Raw genomic sequence first — 17,648 nt, 5'->3', positions numbered from 1 at the left:
GGGAGGAGAGGAGAGAGGAGACAAGGGAGGAGAGGAGACAAGGGAGGAGAGGAGGGAGGAGAGGAGACAAGGGAGGAGAGGAGGGAGGAGAGGAGAGAGGAGAGGAGAGGAGGGAGGAGAGGAGACAAGGGAGGAGAGAGGAGACAAGGGAGGAGAGGAGACAAGGGAGAGGAGGAGACAAGGGAGGAGAGGAGACAAGGGAGGAGAGGAGACAAGGGAGGAGAGGAGACAAGGGAGGAGAGGAGACAAGGGAGGGGAGGAGACAAGGGAGGAGAGGAGAGGAGAAAAGGGAGGAGAGGAGAGAGGAGAGGAGACAAGGGAGGAGAGGAGGGAGGAGAGGAGAGGAGAGGAGGGAGGAGAGGAGAAAAGGGAGGAGAGGAGAGAGGAGAGGAAACAAGGGAGGAGAGAGAGGAGAGGAGGGAGGAGAGGAGACAAGGGAGGAGAGGAGGGAGGAGAGGAGACAAGGGAAGAGAGGAGAGAGGAGAGGAAACAAGGGAGGAGAGAGAGGAGAGGAGGGAGGAGAGGAGACAAGAGAGGAGACAAGGGAGGAGAGGAGACAAGGGAGGAGAGGAGACAAGGGAGGAGAGGAGGGAGGAGAGGAGAGAGGAGACAAGGGAGGAGACAAGGGAGGAGAGGAGGGAGGAGAGGAGAGAGGAGAGGAGAGGAGGGAGGAGAGGAGACAAGGGAGGGGAGGAGAGAAGGGAGGAGAGAGGAGACAAGGGAGGAGAGGAGACAAGGGAGAGGAGGAGACAAGGGAGGAGAGGAGACAAGGGAGGAGAGGAGACAAGGGAGGAGAGGAGACAAGGGAGGAGAGGAGACAAGGGAGGAGACAAGGGAGGAGAGGAGACAAGGGAGGAGAGGAGACAAGGGAGGAGAGGAGAGGAAACAAGGGAGGAGAGAGAGGAGAGGAGGGAGGAGAGGAGACAAGGGAGGAGAGGAGGGAGGAGAGGAGACAAGGGAGGAGAGGAGAGAGGAGAGGAAACAAGGGAGGAGAGAGAGGAGAGGAGGGAGGAGAGGAGACAAGGGAGGAGACAAGGGAGGAGAGGAGACAAGGGAGGAGAGGAGACAAGGGAGGGGAGGAGACAAGGGAGGAGAGGAGACAAGGGAGGAGAGGAGACAAGGGAGGAGAGGAGGGAGGAGAGGAGAGAGGAGACAAGGGAGGGGAGGAGACAAGGGAGGAGAGGAGACAAGGGAGTAGAGGAGACAAGGGAGGAGAGGAGAGAGGAGACAAGGGAGGAGAGGAGAGAGGAGACAAGGGAGGAGAGGAGACAAGGGAGGAGAGGAGGGAGGAGAGGAGACAAGGGAGGAGAGGAGGGAGGAGAGGAGACAAGGGAGGAGAGGAGGGAGGAGAGGAGAGAGGAGAGGAGAGGAGGGAGGAGAGGAGAGAGGAGAGGAAACAAGGGAGGAGAGAGAGGAGAGGAGGGAGGAGAGGAGACAAGGGAGGAGAGGAGAGAGTAATTCATGAATAAATATCCCTCATGTCTATTCACGAGTATAACGATGATGATGATTATGATGATGATGATGATGATGATGCTGTCTTACATGGGGCATGAGGTCATCACCAGTCACCACAGCAACCTTGAGGTCTAGCCCCGCCTTCTTAATGACTTCCTGTATGACATCAGCACAGGCCAGAGGGTTGACTCCTCCTGCGTTACTCACCACACGGATACCTGAGAGGAGTATTACTCTGTTAAATACACATAATGTACCTGAGAGGAGTATTACTCTGTTAAATACACATAATGTACCTGAGAGGAGGAGTATTACTCTGTTAAATACACATAATGTACCTGAGAGGAGGAGTATTACTCTGTTAAATACACATAATGTACCTGAGAGGAGGAGTATTACTCTGTTAAATACACATAATGTACCTGAGAGGAGTATTACTCTATGAATACACATAATGTACCTGAGAGGAGTATTACTCTATTAAATACACATAATGTACCTGAGAGGAGTATTACTCTATGAATACACATAATGTACCTGAGAGGAGTATTACTCTATGAATACACATAATGTACCTGAGAGGAGGAGTATTACTCTGTTAAATACACATAATGTACCTGAGAGGAGTATTACTCTATGAATACACATAATGTACCTGAGAGGAGTATTACTCTGTTAAATACACATAATGTACCTGAGAGGAGTATTACTCTATTAAATACACATAATGTACCTGAGAGGAGTATTACTCTATGAATACACATAATGTACCTGAGAGGAGGAGTATTACTCTGTTAAATACACATAATGTACCTGAGAGGAGTATTACTCTATGAATACACATAATGTACCTGAGAGGAGTATTACTCTATGAATACACATAATGTACCTGAGAGGAGTATTACTCTATGAATACACATAATGTACCTGAGAGGAGTATTACTCTATTAAATACACATAATGTACCTGAGAGGAGTATTACTCTATGAATACACATAATGTACCTGAGAGGAGTATTACTCTATTAAATACACATAATGTACCTGAGAGGAGTATTACTCTATGAATACACATAATGTACCTGAGAGGAGTATTACTCTATGAATACACATAATGTACCTGAGAGGAGTATTACTCTATGAATACACATAATGTACCTGAGAGGAGTATTACTCTATGAATACACATAATGTACCTGAGAGGAGTATTACTCTATGAATACACATAATGTACCTGAGAGGAGGAGTATTACTCTATTAAATACACATAATGTACCTGAGAGGAGTATTACTCTATTAAATACACATAATGTACCTGAGAGGAGGAGTATTACTCTGTTAAATACACATAATGTACCTGAGAGGAGTATTACTCTGTTAAATACACATAATGTACCTGAGAGGAGTATTACTCTGTTAAATACACATAATGTACCTGAGAGGAGTATTACTCTATTAAATACACATAATGTACCTGAGAGGAGTATTACTCTGTTAAATACACATAATGTACCTGAGAGGAGTATTACTCTGTTAAATACACATAATGTACCTGAGAGGAGTATTACTCTATTAAATACACATAATGTACCTGAGAGGAGTATTACTCTGTTAAATACACATAATGTACCTGAGAGGAGTATTACTCTATTAAATACACATAATGTACCTGAGAGGAGTATTACTCTATTAAATACACATAATGTACCTGAGAGGAGGAGTATTACGCTGTTAAATACACATAATGTACCTGAGAGGAGTATTACTCTATTAAATACACATAATGTACCTGAGAGGAGGAGTATTACTCTGTTAAATACACATAATGTACCTGAGAGGAGTATTACTCTATGAATGAGTGAGTCAGCAGTTCTCACCTTTCCTGTGGATGTCGTTAATAAACGGAGCGATAGCGACGTGGACGAAGTCTGGAGCGTAACCCAGATTCTACAAGAGACACCGAGACATGATATACAATAACATACAATAACATACAATAATATATAATAATATACAATAATATATAATCATATATAATAATATACAATAATATACAATAACATACAATAATATATAATAATATACAATAATATATAATCATATATAATAATATACAATAATATACAAGAAGGGGAAACAAGAGCGGAGAGGAAACAAGAGGAGGAGACAAGAAAACTAAGAAAGCTGAACTTAATCTCTTATTCATCAGCAGATGTTTGTGACTCACGGGCGTCTTGGCTTTCAGCACAATATATATACATATAGATAATAATTGATATGATCCATATCATAATCTCTTATTAATCAGCAGATGTTTGTGACTCACGGGCGTCCTGGTCTTGGCGGCGGTGAGCAGAGACATGGTGATCTCACTGAGGTAGTCAAACACCAGGAAGTCCAGCTGCCCACTGTGGACCAGCTGAGGCACTGCAGACACAACATATCACTCATTATATGATTACACATTTTATACCTTTATTTGAATTATACGTGTTATTATATATATATATATATATATATATATATATATATATATATATATATATATATATATATATATATTGTATATATATATATATATAAAATATTCATTTCTCGCTGTACCTGAGGCGGCCGTGTCCCCCCAGAACCCGGACGCACATCCGATCCGGACCGGTCTCGTGCCTGCAGAGCTCGTGTAGCACCTGGAGCTGTTTGTGGCTCTCGTTAAACTCGATGACAGTTTAGCACACGAGCTAACGGTCACAAACCTGAAGTTCAAACGACACCTGACGCACTTTTCTGCGCTTCTGCCGCGCGACAGACGCCCGAGGGCCGCAGGCGCGTGGCGGAGTAAATGTGGAAAGCTAGACATATTTAAATTATGAGTTTATTAACGAGAAAGAAAAAGAAAACTCACGGGAGAATCTACTCGGACCAGTTCAATGTGCACTGGTTCAAGGTGCACTGGTCCAGCCATAAAAACAGTCCGACTGGAAACACGTCACGGAACGTCTTCTGGTCATCAGGGATCCTTTAGTGCAGTAAAAATACTCTGTTACAATAAAAGTACGAATACCACTCAGTATGAATACTCTGTTACAGTAAAAATACTAATACCACTCAGTATGAATACTCTGTTACAGTAAAAATACTAATACCACTCAGTATGAATACTCTGTTACAGTAAAAATACTAATACCACTCAGTATGAATACTCTGTTACAGTAAAAATACTAATACCACTCAGTATGACTACTCTGTTACAGTAAAAGTACTAATACCACTCAGTATGACTACTCTGTTACAGTAAAAGTACTAATACTACTCAGTATGAATACTCTGTTACAGTAAAAGTACTAATACCACTCAGTATGAATACTCTGTTACCGTAAAAGTACTAATACCACTCAGTATGAATACTCTGTTACAGTAAAAGTATGAATACCACTCAGTATGAATACTCTGTTACAGTAAAAGTACGAATACCACTCAGTATGAATACTCTGTTACAGTAAAAGTACTAATACCACTCAGTATGAATACTCTGTTACAGTAAAAGTACAAATACCACTCAGTATGAATACTCTGTTACAGTAAAAGTATGAATACCACTCAGTATGAATACTCTGTTACAGTAAAAGTACAAATACCACTCAGTATGAATACTCTGTTACAGTAAAAGTACAAATACCACTCAGTATGAATACTCTGTTACAGTAAAAATACTAATACCACTCAGTATAGAGAGTGTAGCAATATGCTATTTGTCAACAAACAACAATGCAGTCCACTTTGTAGAGCTGTTTATTTATTGAATCAAATGTAACAATGTGTATATGATCTGGAACAAATAGAAGTTCTGAATTACAAAGAGGTCAAAGTCTAATAAACTACCATTTCAGGTTCAGGTTTATAGTTAGAGCTGGTTCAGGTTTATAGTTAGGGCTGGTTCAGGTTTATAGTTAGAGCTGGTTCAGGTTTATAGTTAGGGCTGGTTCAGGTTTATAGTTAGGGCTGGTTCAGATTCATAGTTAGGGCTGGTTCAGGTTTATAGTTAGGGCTGGTTCAGGTTTATAGTTAGGGCTGGTTCAGGTTTATAGTTAGAGCTGGTTCAGGTTCATAGTTAGGGCTGGTTCAGGTTTATAGTTAGGGCTGGTTCAGGTTTATAGTTAGGGCTGGTTCAGGTTTATAGTTAGGGCTGGTTCAGGTTTATAGTTAGGGCTGGTTCAGGTTTATAGTTAGGGCTGGTTCAGGTTTATAGTTAGGGCTGGTTCAGGTTTATAGTTAGGGCTGGTTCAGGTTTATAGTTAGGGCTGGTTCAGGTTTATAGTTAGGGCTGGTTCAGGTTCATAGTTAGGGCTGGTTCAGGTTTATAGTTAGGGCTGGTTCAGGTTTATAGTTAGGGCTGGTTCAGGTTTATAGTTAGGGCTGGTTCAGGTTTATAGTTAGGGCTGGTTCAGGTTTATAGTTAGGGCTGGTTCAGGTTTATAGTTAGGGCTGGATCAGGTTTATAGTTAGAGCTGGTTCAGGTTTATAGTTAGGGCTGGTTCAGGTTTATAGTTAGGGCTGGTTCAGGTTTATAGTTAGGGCTGGATCAGGTTTATAGTTAGGGCTGGCTCAGGTTTATAGTTAGGGCTGGTTCAGGTTTATAGTTAGGGCTGGCTCAGGTTTATAGTTAGGGCTGGTTCAGGTTTATAGTTAGGGCTGGTTCAGGTTTATAGTTAGGGATGGTTCAGGTTTATAGTTAGGGCTGGTTCAGGTTTATAGTTAGGGCTGGTTCAGGTTTATAGTTAGGGCTGGTTCAGGTTTATAGTTAGGGATGGTTCAGGTTTATAGTTAGGGCTGGTTCAGGTTTATAGTTAGGGATGGTTCAGGTTTATAGTTAGGGCTGGTTCAGGTTTATAGTTAGGGCTGGTTCAGGTTTATAGTTAGGGCTGGTTCAGGTTTATAGTTAGGGCTGGTTCAGGTTTATAGTTAGGGCTGGTTCAGGTTTATAGTTAGGGCTGGCTCAGGTTTATAGTTAGGGCTGGTTCAGGTTTATAGTTAGGGCTGGTTCAGGTTTATAGTTAGGGATGGTTCAGGTTTATAGTTAGGGCTGGTTCAGGTTCATAGTTAGGGCTGGTTCATGTTTATAGTTAGGGCTGGTTCAGGTTTATAGTTAGGGATGGTTCAGGTTTATAGTTAGAGCTGGTTCAGGTTTATAGTTAGGGCTGGTTCAGGTTCATAGTTAGGGCTGGTTCAGGTTCATAGTTAGGGCTGGTTCATGTTTATAGTTAGGGCTGGTTCAGGTTTATAGTTAGGGCTGGTTCAGGTTTATAGTTGGGGCTGGTTCAGGTTTATAGTTAGGGCTGGTTCAGGTTTATAGTTAGGACTGACTCAGGTTTATAGTTAGAGCTGGTTCAGGTTTATAGTTAGGGCTGGTTCAGGTTCATAGTTAGGGCTGGTTCATGTTTATAGTTAGGGCTGGTTAAGGTTTATAGTTAGGGATGGTTCAGGTTTATAGTTAGAGCTGGTTCAGGTTTATAGTTAGGGCTGGTTCAGGTTCATAGTTAGGGCTGGTTCAGGTTCATAGTTAGGGCTGGTTCATGTTTATAGTTAGGGCTGGTTCAGGTTTATAGTTAGGGCTGGTTCAGGTTTATAGTTGGGGCTGGTTCAGGTTTATAGTTAGGGCTGGTTCAGGTTTATAGTTAGGGCTGGTTCAGGTTCATAGTTAGGGCTGGTTCATGTTTATAGTTAGGGCTGGTTCAGGTTTATAGTTAGGGATGGTTCAGGTTTATAGTTAGGGCTGGTTCAGGTTTATAGTTAGGGATGGTTCAGGTTTATAGTTAGGGCTGGTTCAGGTTTATAGTTAGGGCTGGTTCAGGTTTATAGTTAGGGCTGGTTCAGGTTTATAGTTAGGGCTGGTTCAGGTTCATAGTTAGGGCTGGTTCATGTTTATAGTTAGGGCTGGTTCAGGTTCATAGTTAGGGATGGTTCAGGTTTATAGTTAGGGCTGGTTCAGGTTTATAGTTAGGGATGGTTCAGGTTTATAGTTAGGGCTGGTTCAGGTTTATAGTTAGAGCTGGTTCAGGTTTATAGTGAGGGCTGGTTCAGGTTTATAGTTAGGGCTGGATCAGGTTTATAGTTAGAGCTGGTTCAGGTTTATAGTTAGGGCTGGTTCAGGTTTATAGTTAGGGCTGGTTCAGGTTTATAGTTAGGGCTGGTTCATGTTTATAGTTAGGGCTGGTTCATGTTTATAGTTAGGGCTGGTTCAGGTTTATAGTTAGGGCTGGTTCAGGTTTATAGTTAGGGCTGGCTCAGGTTTATAGTTAGGGCTGGTTCAGGTTTATAGTTAGGGCTGGTTCAGGTTTATAGTTAGGGATGGTTCAGGTTTATAGTTAGGGCTGGTTCAGGTTCATAGTTAGGGCTGGTTCATGTTTATAGTTAGGGCTGGTTCAGGTTTATAGTTAGGGATGGTTCAGGTTTATAGTTAGAGCTGGTTCAGGTTTATAGTTAGGGCTGGTTCAGGTTCATAGTTAGGGCTGGTTCATGTTTATAGTTAGGGCTGGTTCAGGTTTATAGTTAGGGATGGTTCAGGTTTATAGTTAGAGCTGGTTCAGGTTTATAGTTAGGGCTGGTTCAGGTTCATAGTTAGGGCTGGTTCAGGTTCATAGTTAGGGCTGGTTCATGTTTATAGTTAGGGCTGGTTCAGGTTTATAGTTAGGGCTGGTTCAGGTTTATAGTTGGGGCTGGTTCAGGTTTATAGTTAGGGCTGGTTCAGGTTTATAGTTAGGGCTGGTTCAGGTTTATAGTTAGGGCTGGTTCAGGTTTATAGTTAGGGCTGGTTCAGGTTTATAGTTAGAGCTGGTTCAGGTTCATAGTTAGGGCTGGTTCAGGTTTATAGTTAGGGCTGGTTCAGGTTTATAGTTAGGGCTGGTTCAGGTTTATAGTTAGGGCTGGTTCAGGTTTATAGTTAGGGCTGGTTCAGGTTCATAGTTAGGGCTGGTTCAGGTTTATAGTTAGGGCTGGTTCAGGTTTATAGTTAGGGCTGGTTCAGGTTTATAGTTAGGGCTGGTTCAGGTTTATAGTTAGGGCTGGATCAGGTTTATAGTTAGAGCTGGTTCAGGTTTATAGTTAGGGCTGGTTCAGGTTTATAGTTAGGGCTGGTTCAGGTTTATAGTTAGGGCTGGTTCATGTTTATAGTTAGGGCTGGTTCATGTTTATAGTTAGGGCTGGTTCAGGTTTATAGTTAGGGCTGGTTCAGGTTTATAGTTAGGGCTGGCTCAGGTTTATAGTTAGGGCTGGTTCAGGTTTATAGTTAGGGCTGGTTCAGGTTTATAGTTAGGGATGGTTCAGGTTTATAGTTAGGGCTAGTTCAGGTTCATAGTTAGGGCTGGTTCATGTTTATAGTTAGGGCTGGTTCAGGTTTATAGTTAGGGATGGTTCAGGTTTATAGTTAGAGCTGGTTCAGGTTTATAGTTAGGGCTGGTTCAGGTTCATAGTTAGGGCTGGTTCAGGTTCATAGTTAGGGCTGGTTCATGTTTATAGTTAGGGCTGGTTCAGGTTTATAGTTAGGGCTGGTTCAGGTTTATAGTTGGGGCTGGTTCAGGTTTATAGTTAGGGCTGGTTCAGGTTTATAGTTAGGACTGACTCAGGTTTATAGTTAGAGCTGGTTCAGGTTTATAGTTAGGGCTGGTTCAGGTTCATAGTTAGGGCTGGTTCATGTTTATAGTTAGGGCTGGTTCAGGTTTATAGTTAGGGATGGTTCAGGTTTATAGTTAGAGCTGGTTCAGGTTTATAGTTAGGGCTGGTTCAGGTTCATAGTTAGGGCTGGTTCAGGTTCATAGTTAGGGCTGGTTCATGTTTATAGTTAGGGCTGGTTCAGGTTTATAGTTAGGGCTGGTTCAGGTTTATAGTTGGGGCTGGTTCAGGTTTATAGTTAGGGCTGGTTCAGGTTTATAGTTAGGGCTGGTTCATGTTTATAGTTAGGGCTGGTTCAGGTTTATAGTTAGGGATGGTTCAGGTTTATAGTTAGGGATGGTTCAGGTTTATAGTTAGGGCTGGTTCAGGTTTATAGTTAGGGATGGTTCAGGTTTATAGTTAGGGCTGGTTCAGGTTTATAGTTAGGGCTGGTTCAGGTTTATAGTTAGGGCTGGTTCAGGTTCATAGTTAGGGCTGGTTCATGTTTATAGTTAGGGCTGGTTCAGGTTCATAGTTAGGGATGGTTCAGGTTTATAGTTAGGGCTGGTTCAGGTTTATAGTTAGGGATGGTTCAGGTTTATAGTTAGGGCTGGTTCAGGTTTATAGTTAGAGCTGGTTCAGGTTTATAGTGAGGGCTGGTTCAGGTTTATAGTTAGGGCTGGATCAGGTTTATAGTTAGAGCTGGTTCAGGTTTATAGTTAGGGCTGGTTCAGGTTTATAGTTAGGGCTGGTTCAGGTTTATAGTTAGGGCTGGCTCAGGTTTATAGTTAGGGCTGGTTCAGGTTTATAGTTAGGGCTGGTTCAGGTTTATAGTTAGGGATGGTTCAGGTTTATAGTTAGGGCTGGTTCAGGTTCATAGTTAGGGCTGGTTCATGTTTATAGTTAGGGCTGGTTCAGGTTTATAGTTAGGGATGGTTCAGGTTTATAGTTAGAGCTGGTTCAGGTTTATAGTTAGGGCTGGTTCAGGTTCATAGTTAGGGCTGGTTCATGTTTATAGTTAGGGCTGGTTCAGGTTTATAGTTAGGGATGGTTCAGGTTTATAGTTAGAGCTGGTTCAGGTTTATAGTTAGGGCTGGTTCAGGTTCATAGTTAGGGCTGGTTCAGGTTCATAGTTAGGGCTGGTTCATGTTTATAGTTAGGGCTGGTTCAGGTTTATAGTTAGGGCTGGTTCAGGTTTATAGTTGGGGCTGGTTCAGGTTTATAGTTAGGGCTGGTTCAGGTTTATAGTTAGGGCTGGTTCAGGTTCATAGTTAGGGCTGGTTCATGTTTATAGTTAGGGCTGGTTCAGGTTTATAGTTAGGGATGGTTCAGGTTTATAGTTAGGGCTGGTTCAGGTTTATAGTTAGGGATGGTTCAGGTTTATAGTTAGGGCTGGTTCAGGTTTATAGTTAGGGCTGGTTCAGGTTTATAGTTAGGGCTGGTTCAGGTTTATAGTTAGGGCTGGTTCAGGTTCATAGTTAGGGCTGGTTCATGTTTATAGTTAGGGCTGGTTCAGGTTCATAGTTAGGGATGGTTCAGGTTTAAAGTTAGGGCTGGTTCAGGTTTATAGTTAGGGATGGTTCAGGTTTATAGTTAGGGCTGGTTCAGGTTTATAGTTAGAGCTGGTTCAGGTTTATAGTGAGGGCTGGTTCAGGTTTATAGTTAGGGCTGGATCAGGTTTATAGTTAGGGCTGGTTCAGGTTTATAGTTAGGGCTGGTTCAGGTTTATAGTTAGGGATGGTTCAGGTTTATAGTTAGAGCTGGTTCAGGTTTATAGTTAGGGCTGGTTCAGGTTTATAGTTAGGGCTGGTTCAGGTTTATAGTTAGGGCTGGTTCAGGTTTATAGTTAGGGCTGGTTCAGGTTTATAGTTAGGGCTGGATCAGGTTTATAGTTAGGGCTGGTTCAGGTTTATAGTTAGGGCTGGTTCAGGTTTATAGTTAGGGATGGTTCAGGTTCATAGTTAGGGCTGGTTCAGGTTTATAGTGAGGGCTGGTTCAGGTTTATAGTTAGGTCAGGCTCATGTTTGCCTTGAACCTAGTTATGCTGCTACAGGCCTGGCCTGCTGGGGGATTTCCTCGGATACACTGAGCTCCTTTCCCCTCCTCTTCCTCTCCGTCTGTATATTTTCACGCCCCATTAATGCATTACTAACTTGTCTTCTTTCCCTGAGTCTTCTCTGCCTCAAAGGTTTCCATAGATCGTGGTTTTATCGTAAAATCTTAAACCTGACTCAGTGTTAACAGCCTGGTAGTTTTCCTGCTCTGTGCAGGAACAGCAGAGGTAACACCAGACTGCTGGGCAACGAGAACCAGACTGCAGTCAGAATTAAATAACTCTTACATTGAATATACACTGATGAAAAGTACATCACACTGGTAATCAGGGCGCTCAAGGACCTCAACGTCAGAGCTCCCATTATGAACATAATCGTGAAGAAAGCCCTCTGCTTTGATTGGTCAACCCGCACCCTGTCCCCACCCACTTCCCCCGGCCCTGGACGAATCAGAACACGGAGAACAGAAAGGCTGCAGAAAGACACGACAAATAAAGATAAGACCAATAACGAGAGGTTTGAGATGATGGTGAACCAAGGAAACTTTGATATGATATATTGACCGAATGCTGCAAAGCAGATCGCCCAAACGCAGCCAATGCTGATGTTCCTGATCCTGACCCCGCCCGCCTGTCTCAGCCCCAGGTAGGTGACGGGCTGAACGACAGCCAGGTAGCGCTCAGCACAGGTGAGGAGGTGGAACAGAGTCTGTCCACACAAGATGCTGAAGGCGATCTGCTCCCCTACTTCCTCTATCAATTTTTGATTTGTGTAGATGCCATAAAAGACCAACGGTGTGGCTCGTCATCGCGGTAACAGAGCGTTGTTTCCTCCAGCGTTGGAAGCCCATGTGCAGGACGAGGATGAAGAGGAGGAGGAGGAAGTAGGCCACGAAGATGGACGAGAACATGAAAATGTCGTCCCGGCAATCGGCGAGTGGGAGATGGAGGGAGGAGTTGAGGGAGGAATTGACCGACATGTCTATTTGTGTGGACGGAGAAGCGAGAGAAAGAATGACATCGTCAATATAAGAGTCAGAATAAATATGTGAGACAATATTTATCTTGAACATGAAGCCTTCATGAATCCAATGCACTCAAAGTGAGAACCCTTTGCAGCTTCATCACTTCCTCCCTGACTGTCGACATCCCATCTCATCTGTTATTTTACAAATCTAAATGAATAAACTCAGTGAAAACGTCACTAAAGAACACCCACCTCGTAGGAGTTATTGTCGTCCTTTGGCGTGTCCGAAATCAATGACAGCCTTTCAGTGATATCTGGTCCGTGTGTGTGTGTGTGTGGATTGTTTTTTGCATATCTCAAAACAAATTTCTTTTGTTTGACAGCAGGCAAATTTCCTGAATGGCTGAAGTCTACCACAAGAGCAGCGTCAGTTCTCACTGGTACAGAGTCAGTGTTTGGCTCAAGGGCACTGCAGCAGGGCAGCTGTTTCCAGCATCTCAAATCACGAGGATACACAGCCACTCAAAGCTATTCATCTCATCTCAGATTAATATGATAATCATGATGATCTTCTTTACAGATGATAAGCAAACTGACAGATTGTAGGGGTTCACTGGTGCTCAATATAACTTCAGATATTGTCCTGAAGTCATCTCAGTTTGATGTTTTCTTCAGAATCAAAGTAATCAAGGTGATTGTTGTCTTTTTCATGGTTGCAGTTGTTGGGACTTCACCATGTGGTTGTAACAAAGGGAGTTGAGAGTTGGGCCTACATCGGCCTACTGGGTAGTCAACAGCCTGATTTGAGTTAAGATCACACCAAACCCAGTGAGACGTTAAGTCTCACCTACGAGTGATTCTGGGTCCAAACCTCCAGCTTTGTGCAATCCCACACTATTTGATTTGCATGAAAGGTTATGGCTTTTGAAGAAAACCCTCTGTAATAGTCTTAACTTCGCTGGACGAACAATAGACTGCCTGTTTTCTTTTGGATCCCGAAGAAGAGAACAGATAAATTCTCTACCCATTCATTTCGATTTTTTGCCGGTTGTAAGGACGAGAATTCCCTTAACTTCCGATTAATCCCCGCTGCCATATGGTGGATTTATCGCCGCGCAGCTTGAAGCTCCGGACCCCGACTTTAACCAAGAAACTCGAAGAACCACATCGACCGCTACGAAGTCTTCTCAGAGTAAGAGGATTGGTGTCTGGGCAGAGAGAGTTAGGTCACAGTTTGTTTGTTACCTTGTTTTGTTTAAGTTTACTGGATTGTTATAACGTGTTCTTGTGTATGTTTACGGACCGCAGAGTTCCGTTAGTGCTGTTTAGAAATGACTGTGTATCAGTCACAGCGAGTGAAGTTGGTAATTGTGACTTTATCAGTTGAAAGACCAGTGCAGCTGCTGGCTGAATCTAAGTTCGCCAGTCGGGTTTCTGTGTGATAAAGGAACCAGAGTCTGGTCCCCACAAACAACACCAATGAAGAAACAACCCCAGCTAAAGCGGTCCATCGAGACCCTCCTCTATGCTTTGCTTTAGTGAACTTCACTTCTCTTAACTCTGGTTTAGCGTCAACTTCACTAACAAGGACCACACTAACAACGCGATAAGTTTTGAGAGTTTTTATTGCGTAATGGAATGATAGTTAGGTTTAGGAAGCAGAAGGGGTCGAGTGATGAAGGGATATAGGGTAAGGGTAGAGGGATGAAGGGATGTAGGGTAAGGGTAGAGGTAGAGGGATGTAGGGTAGGGGTAGAGAGATGAAGGGATGTAGGGTAAGGGTAGAGGTAGAGGGATGTAGGGTAGGGGTAGAGAGATGAAGGGATGTAGGGTAAGGGTAGAGGTAGAGAGATGTAGGGTAGGGGTAGGGGTAGAGAGATGAATGGATGTAGGGTAGAGGGCTGCCTCGCCCTGCCTGTCCTGCCTCGCCCTGCCTCGTCCTGCCTCGCCCTGCCTGCCCTGCCTCGTCCTGCCTCGTCCTGCCTCGCCCTGCCTCGTCCTGCCTCGCCCTGCCTCGCCCTGCCTGCCCTGCCTCGCCCTGCCTGCCCTGCCTCGCCCTGCCTCGTCCTGCCTGCCCTGCCTCGCCCTGCCTCGCCCTGCCTCGTCCTGCCTCGTCCTGCCTGCCCTGCCTCGTCCTGCCTCGTCCTGCCTCGCCCTGCCTCGTCCTGCCTCGCCCTGCCTCGCCCTGCCTGCCCTGCCTCGTCCTGCCTCGTCCTGCCTCGCCCTGCCTCGTCCTGCCTCGCCCTGCCTCGTCCTGCCTGCCCTGCCTCGCCCTGCCTCGCCCTGCCTGCCCTGCCTCGTCCTGCCTCGTCCTGCCTCGCCCTGCCTCGTCCTGCCTCGCCCTGCCTGCCCTGCCTCGTCCTGCCTCGCCCTGCCTCGCCCTGCCTCGCCCTGCCTGTCCTGCCTCGTCCTGCCTCGTTCTGCCTCGCCCTGCCTCGCCCTGCCTCGCCCTGCCTCGCCCTGCCTGCCCTGCCTCGTCCTGCCTCGTCCTGCCTCGCCCTGCCTCGTCCTGCCTCGCCCTGCCTCGTCCTGCCTCGTCCTGCCTCGCCCTGCCTCGTCCTGCCTCGCCCTGCCTCGCCCTGCCTGCCCTGCCTCGTCCTGCCTCGCCCTGCCTCGTCCTGCCTGCCCTGCCTCGTCCTGCCTCGCCCTGCCTCGCCCTGCCTCGCCCTGCCTCGTCCTGCCTCGCCCTGCCTGCCCTGCCTCGCCCTGCCTCGTCCTGCCTCGCCCTGCCTCGCCCTGCCTCGCCCTGCCTGTCCTGCCTCGCCCTGCCTCGTCCTGCCTCGTCCTGCCTCGTCCTGCCCGTCCTGCCTCGTCCTGCCGGATGTCCCCCCTCGTCTCTTGTCTTGTCCTTGGATTCCCTGTTTGTGTTTGGTTATTCATTAAAACCCTTTTTTCACGACACCTGGCTGTCTGCGCTTGAGTCCTCATCATGCCCCGTGACATATGAACTGTATTCTAATGAGTGTTAATGTAGGAACAAAGCTTTATAAAGGATGAATTCAGTGTTTTCTCATACTTAACGAATGCTTCATAGCGTGTAGTTATTATAAAGTGTTACCGAAAGTTTTAATGAATGAATGTTCCTGTATTCAAATGAAGTGATAAAGGTGAGAATATTTACTCCCAATTATGAATGTGTGTGTTTAGGTTGTGTCATCAGACGGTAACGATGTAGTGATGCAGAATAAATGGTTTTGTGATTTTGCGTTGCCTGCCTCTGAACTGAAGCCACCACGCTGGGATGTTTGCGCTCTGATCTCACTGCAGAGCAACAACGAGGAGAACACATTTACCTATCGCCATCCACCCGCAGAAAACCTCATCAGTTCTGCAACATGCAAAGAAGCCGTGCTCTCACGTGTTCATGTCACACACAAACACTCATCACACACTCATAACATGCATGCATTCATATGTATGTGAGTCAGACAGCAGGAAGTCAGTGAGTCTGGAGACGCTGGAGAAGGACGATCACAAGCTGCTGAGGTCGGTGTTCAACAATATCACAAGACGTTCTCTTTCATTGAGACTTCTTTCTTTTACCTGAACAGATTCACACTATTATCATTGTTGTTGATGTTATTATTATTAGATATTATTTTATCATGTGTACGACAGTTGGGTCGCCAAAGTGTTGACATCCATTTGGGATAAATGCTTGAATTGATACCGTGTACTTTTAGTCATCTCACACTGTTGCTGCTAACATATATTTTTGTTCTTTAATGACGTTTTCATTAAGTTCATCAATTCAGATTTGTAAAATAACATTTCAAAATAACTTTAGAATCCCTTTACAGCGTGTGAGATTGGGAGTGTACTCAGGTATCTTTCAGGTGGATGTTTGACTTTGTGTCCTGGATGCCCTCCGAGTGCAGGAAGAAGTAGCCAACAGTGAGACATTGTAGAGTAGAGTCATGTCATGTTGTTGCATTCATTACATGAGATGGGATGTCGACAGTCAGAGAGGAAGTTCGTGATGTGATGAAGCTGCAAAGGGTTCTCACTTTGAGTGCATTGGATTCATGAAGGCTTCATGTTCAAGATAAATATTGTCTCATATATTTATTCTGACTCTTATATTGACGATGTCATTCTTTCTCTCGCTTCTCCGTCCACACAAATAGACATGGCGGTCAATTCCTCCCTCAACTCCTCCCTCCATCTCCCACTCGCCGATTGCCGGGACGACATTTTCATCTCCCTTTTTGTCTTCGTGGCCTACTTCCTCCTCCTCCTCCTCTTCATCCTCGTCCTGCACATGGGCTTCCAACGCTGGAGGAAACAACGCTCTGTTACCGCGATGACGAGCCACTCCGACATCTTCACCTTCCACATGGTCGCCCTGGAGCTGATCGGTGTTTTGGGGCCTCCGTTGGCCTTTTATGGCAGCTACACAAATCAAACGTTGATACAGGAAGTAGGGGAGCAGATCGCCTTCAGCGTCTGGTCCGGACAGACTCTGTTCCACCTCCTCACCTGTGCTGAGCGCTACCTGGCTGTCGTTCAGCCCGTCACCTACCTGGGGCTGAGACAGGCGGGCGGGGTCAGGATCAGGAACATCAGCATTGGCTGCGTTTGGGCGATCTGCTTTGCAGCATTCGGTCAATATATCATATCAAAGTTTCCTTTGTTCACCATCAATTTAAACCTCTCGTTATTGGTCTTATCTTTATTTGTCGTGTCTTTCTGCAGCCTTTCTGTTCTCCGTGTTCTGATTCGTCCAGGGCCGGGGGAAGTGGGTGGGGACAGGGTGCGGGTTGACCAATCAAAGCAGAGGGCTTTCTTCACGATTATGTTCATAATGGGAGCTCTGACGTTGAGGTCCTTGAGCGCCCTGATTACCGGTGTGATGTACTTTTCATCAGTGTATATTCAATGTAAGAGTTATTTAATTCTGACTGCAGTCTGGTTCTCGTTGCCCAGCAGTCTGGTGTTACCTCTGCTGTTCCTGCACAGAGCAGGAAAACTACCAGGCTGTTAACACAACACTGACATCACGACGACTTAACAAGCTTTCATGTTCGACTGTCAGAATCCACTCAAGTTCTATGGAATTCACAGAATCACGGCCGTTTCAGAGCAACAGGTGTTTCAGTGTAACGAGTGACCGTGTTACCTGGTGACTCTCAGCCGAATGCGTCCGTGGTTGCTCGTAGTAACTTATATAAATGCTTGTCGATAATAAACACAGATGAGTCTTTAAGTGATTGAGGACACCTACATGTTCTGTTGGCTGCCGTCACTTCAAGCAACCACGGCTCTATTTCTGAACATTTCATGTGTTTTTCTTTTCCATTTCATTTGTCTTTTAACAACAATATACAAAGAACAGCTGCCTTGAAAGGACACATGGAGACTGAGAGAACACACCGGTGTTCTGGGTCACATGTCTGATTTGAATACGCAGCAGTTTTAGCTGACGGGTCATTTGAATCCTGTCAAGCATCCAGTTTAATGGACGGATGCATCTGTGAATGTCAGCACCAGAGATGCTTCACATGCTAATTTGCTGAATTTGATTGTGATT

At 45.0% G+C, this 17,648-nt stretch overlaps 1 protein-coding gene across 1 annotated transcript in view; it reads right to left on the bottom strand.

Moving 5' to 3' along the window:
- LOC306796529 (uncharacterized protein) overlaps positions 1 to 4,376 on the bottom strand; it is a 19,952-nt gene extending 15,576 nt beyond the window's left edge. Inside the window, exons 1-4 of the mRNA XM_079295506.1 lie at positions 4,062 to 4,376; positions 3,784 to 3,884; positions 3,335 to 3,404; positions 1,546 to 1,676 (exon numbers count right to left, since the gene is read on the bottom strand). Of these exons, the coding sequence (XP_079151632.1) occupies positions 1,546 to 1,676; positions 3,335 to 3,404; positions 3,784 to 3,884; positions 4,062 to 4,311 (552 nt within the window). The 5' untranslated portion in view covers positions 4,312 to 4,376. The remainder of the gene's footprint in view (positions 1 to 1,545; positions 1,677 to 3,334; positions 3,405 to 3,783; positions 3,885 to 4,061) is intronic.
- Between the last annotated feature and the right edge of the window lie 13,272 nt (positions 4,377 to 17,648).

The sequence above is a fragment of the Melanostigma gelatinosum genome (genome assembly GCF_949748355.1).
Source record: "Melanostigma gelatinosum genome assembly, chromosome: 23".
In the NCBI taxonomy this organism is placed as follows: domain Eukaryota; kingdom Metazoa; phylum Chordata; class Actinopteri; order Perciformes; family Zoarcidae; genus Melanostigma; species Melanostigma gelatinosum.
This window is presented reverse-complemented; position numbering and strand designations above follow the sequence as displayed.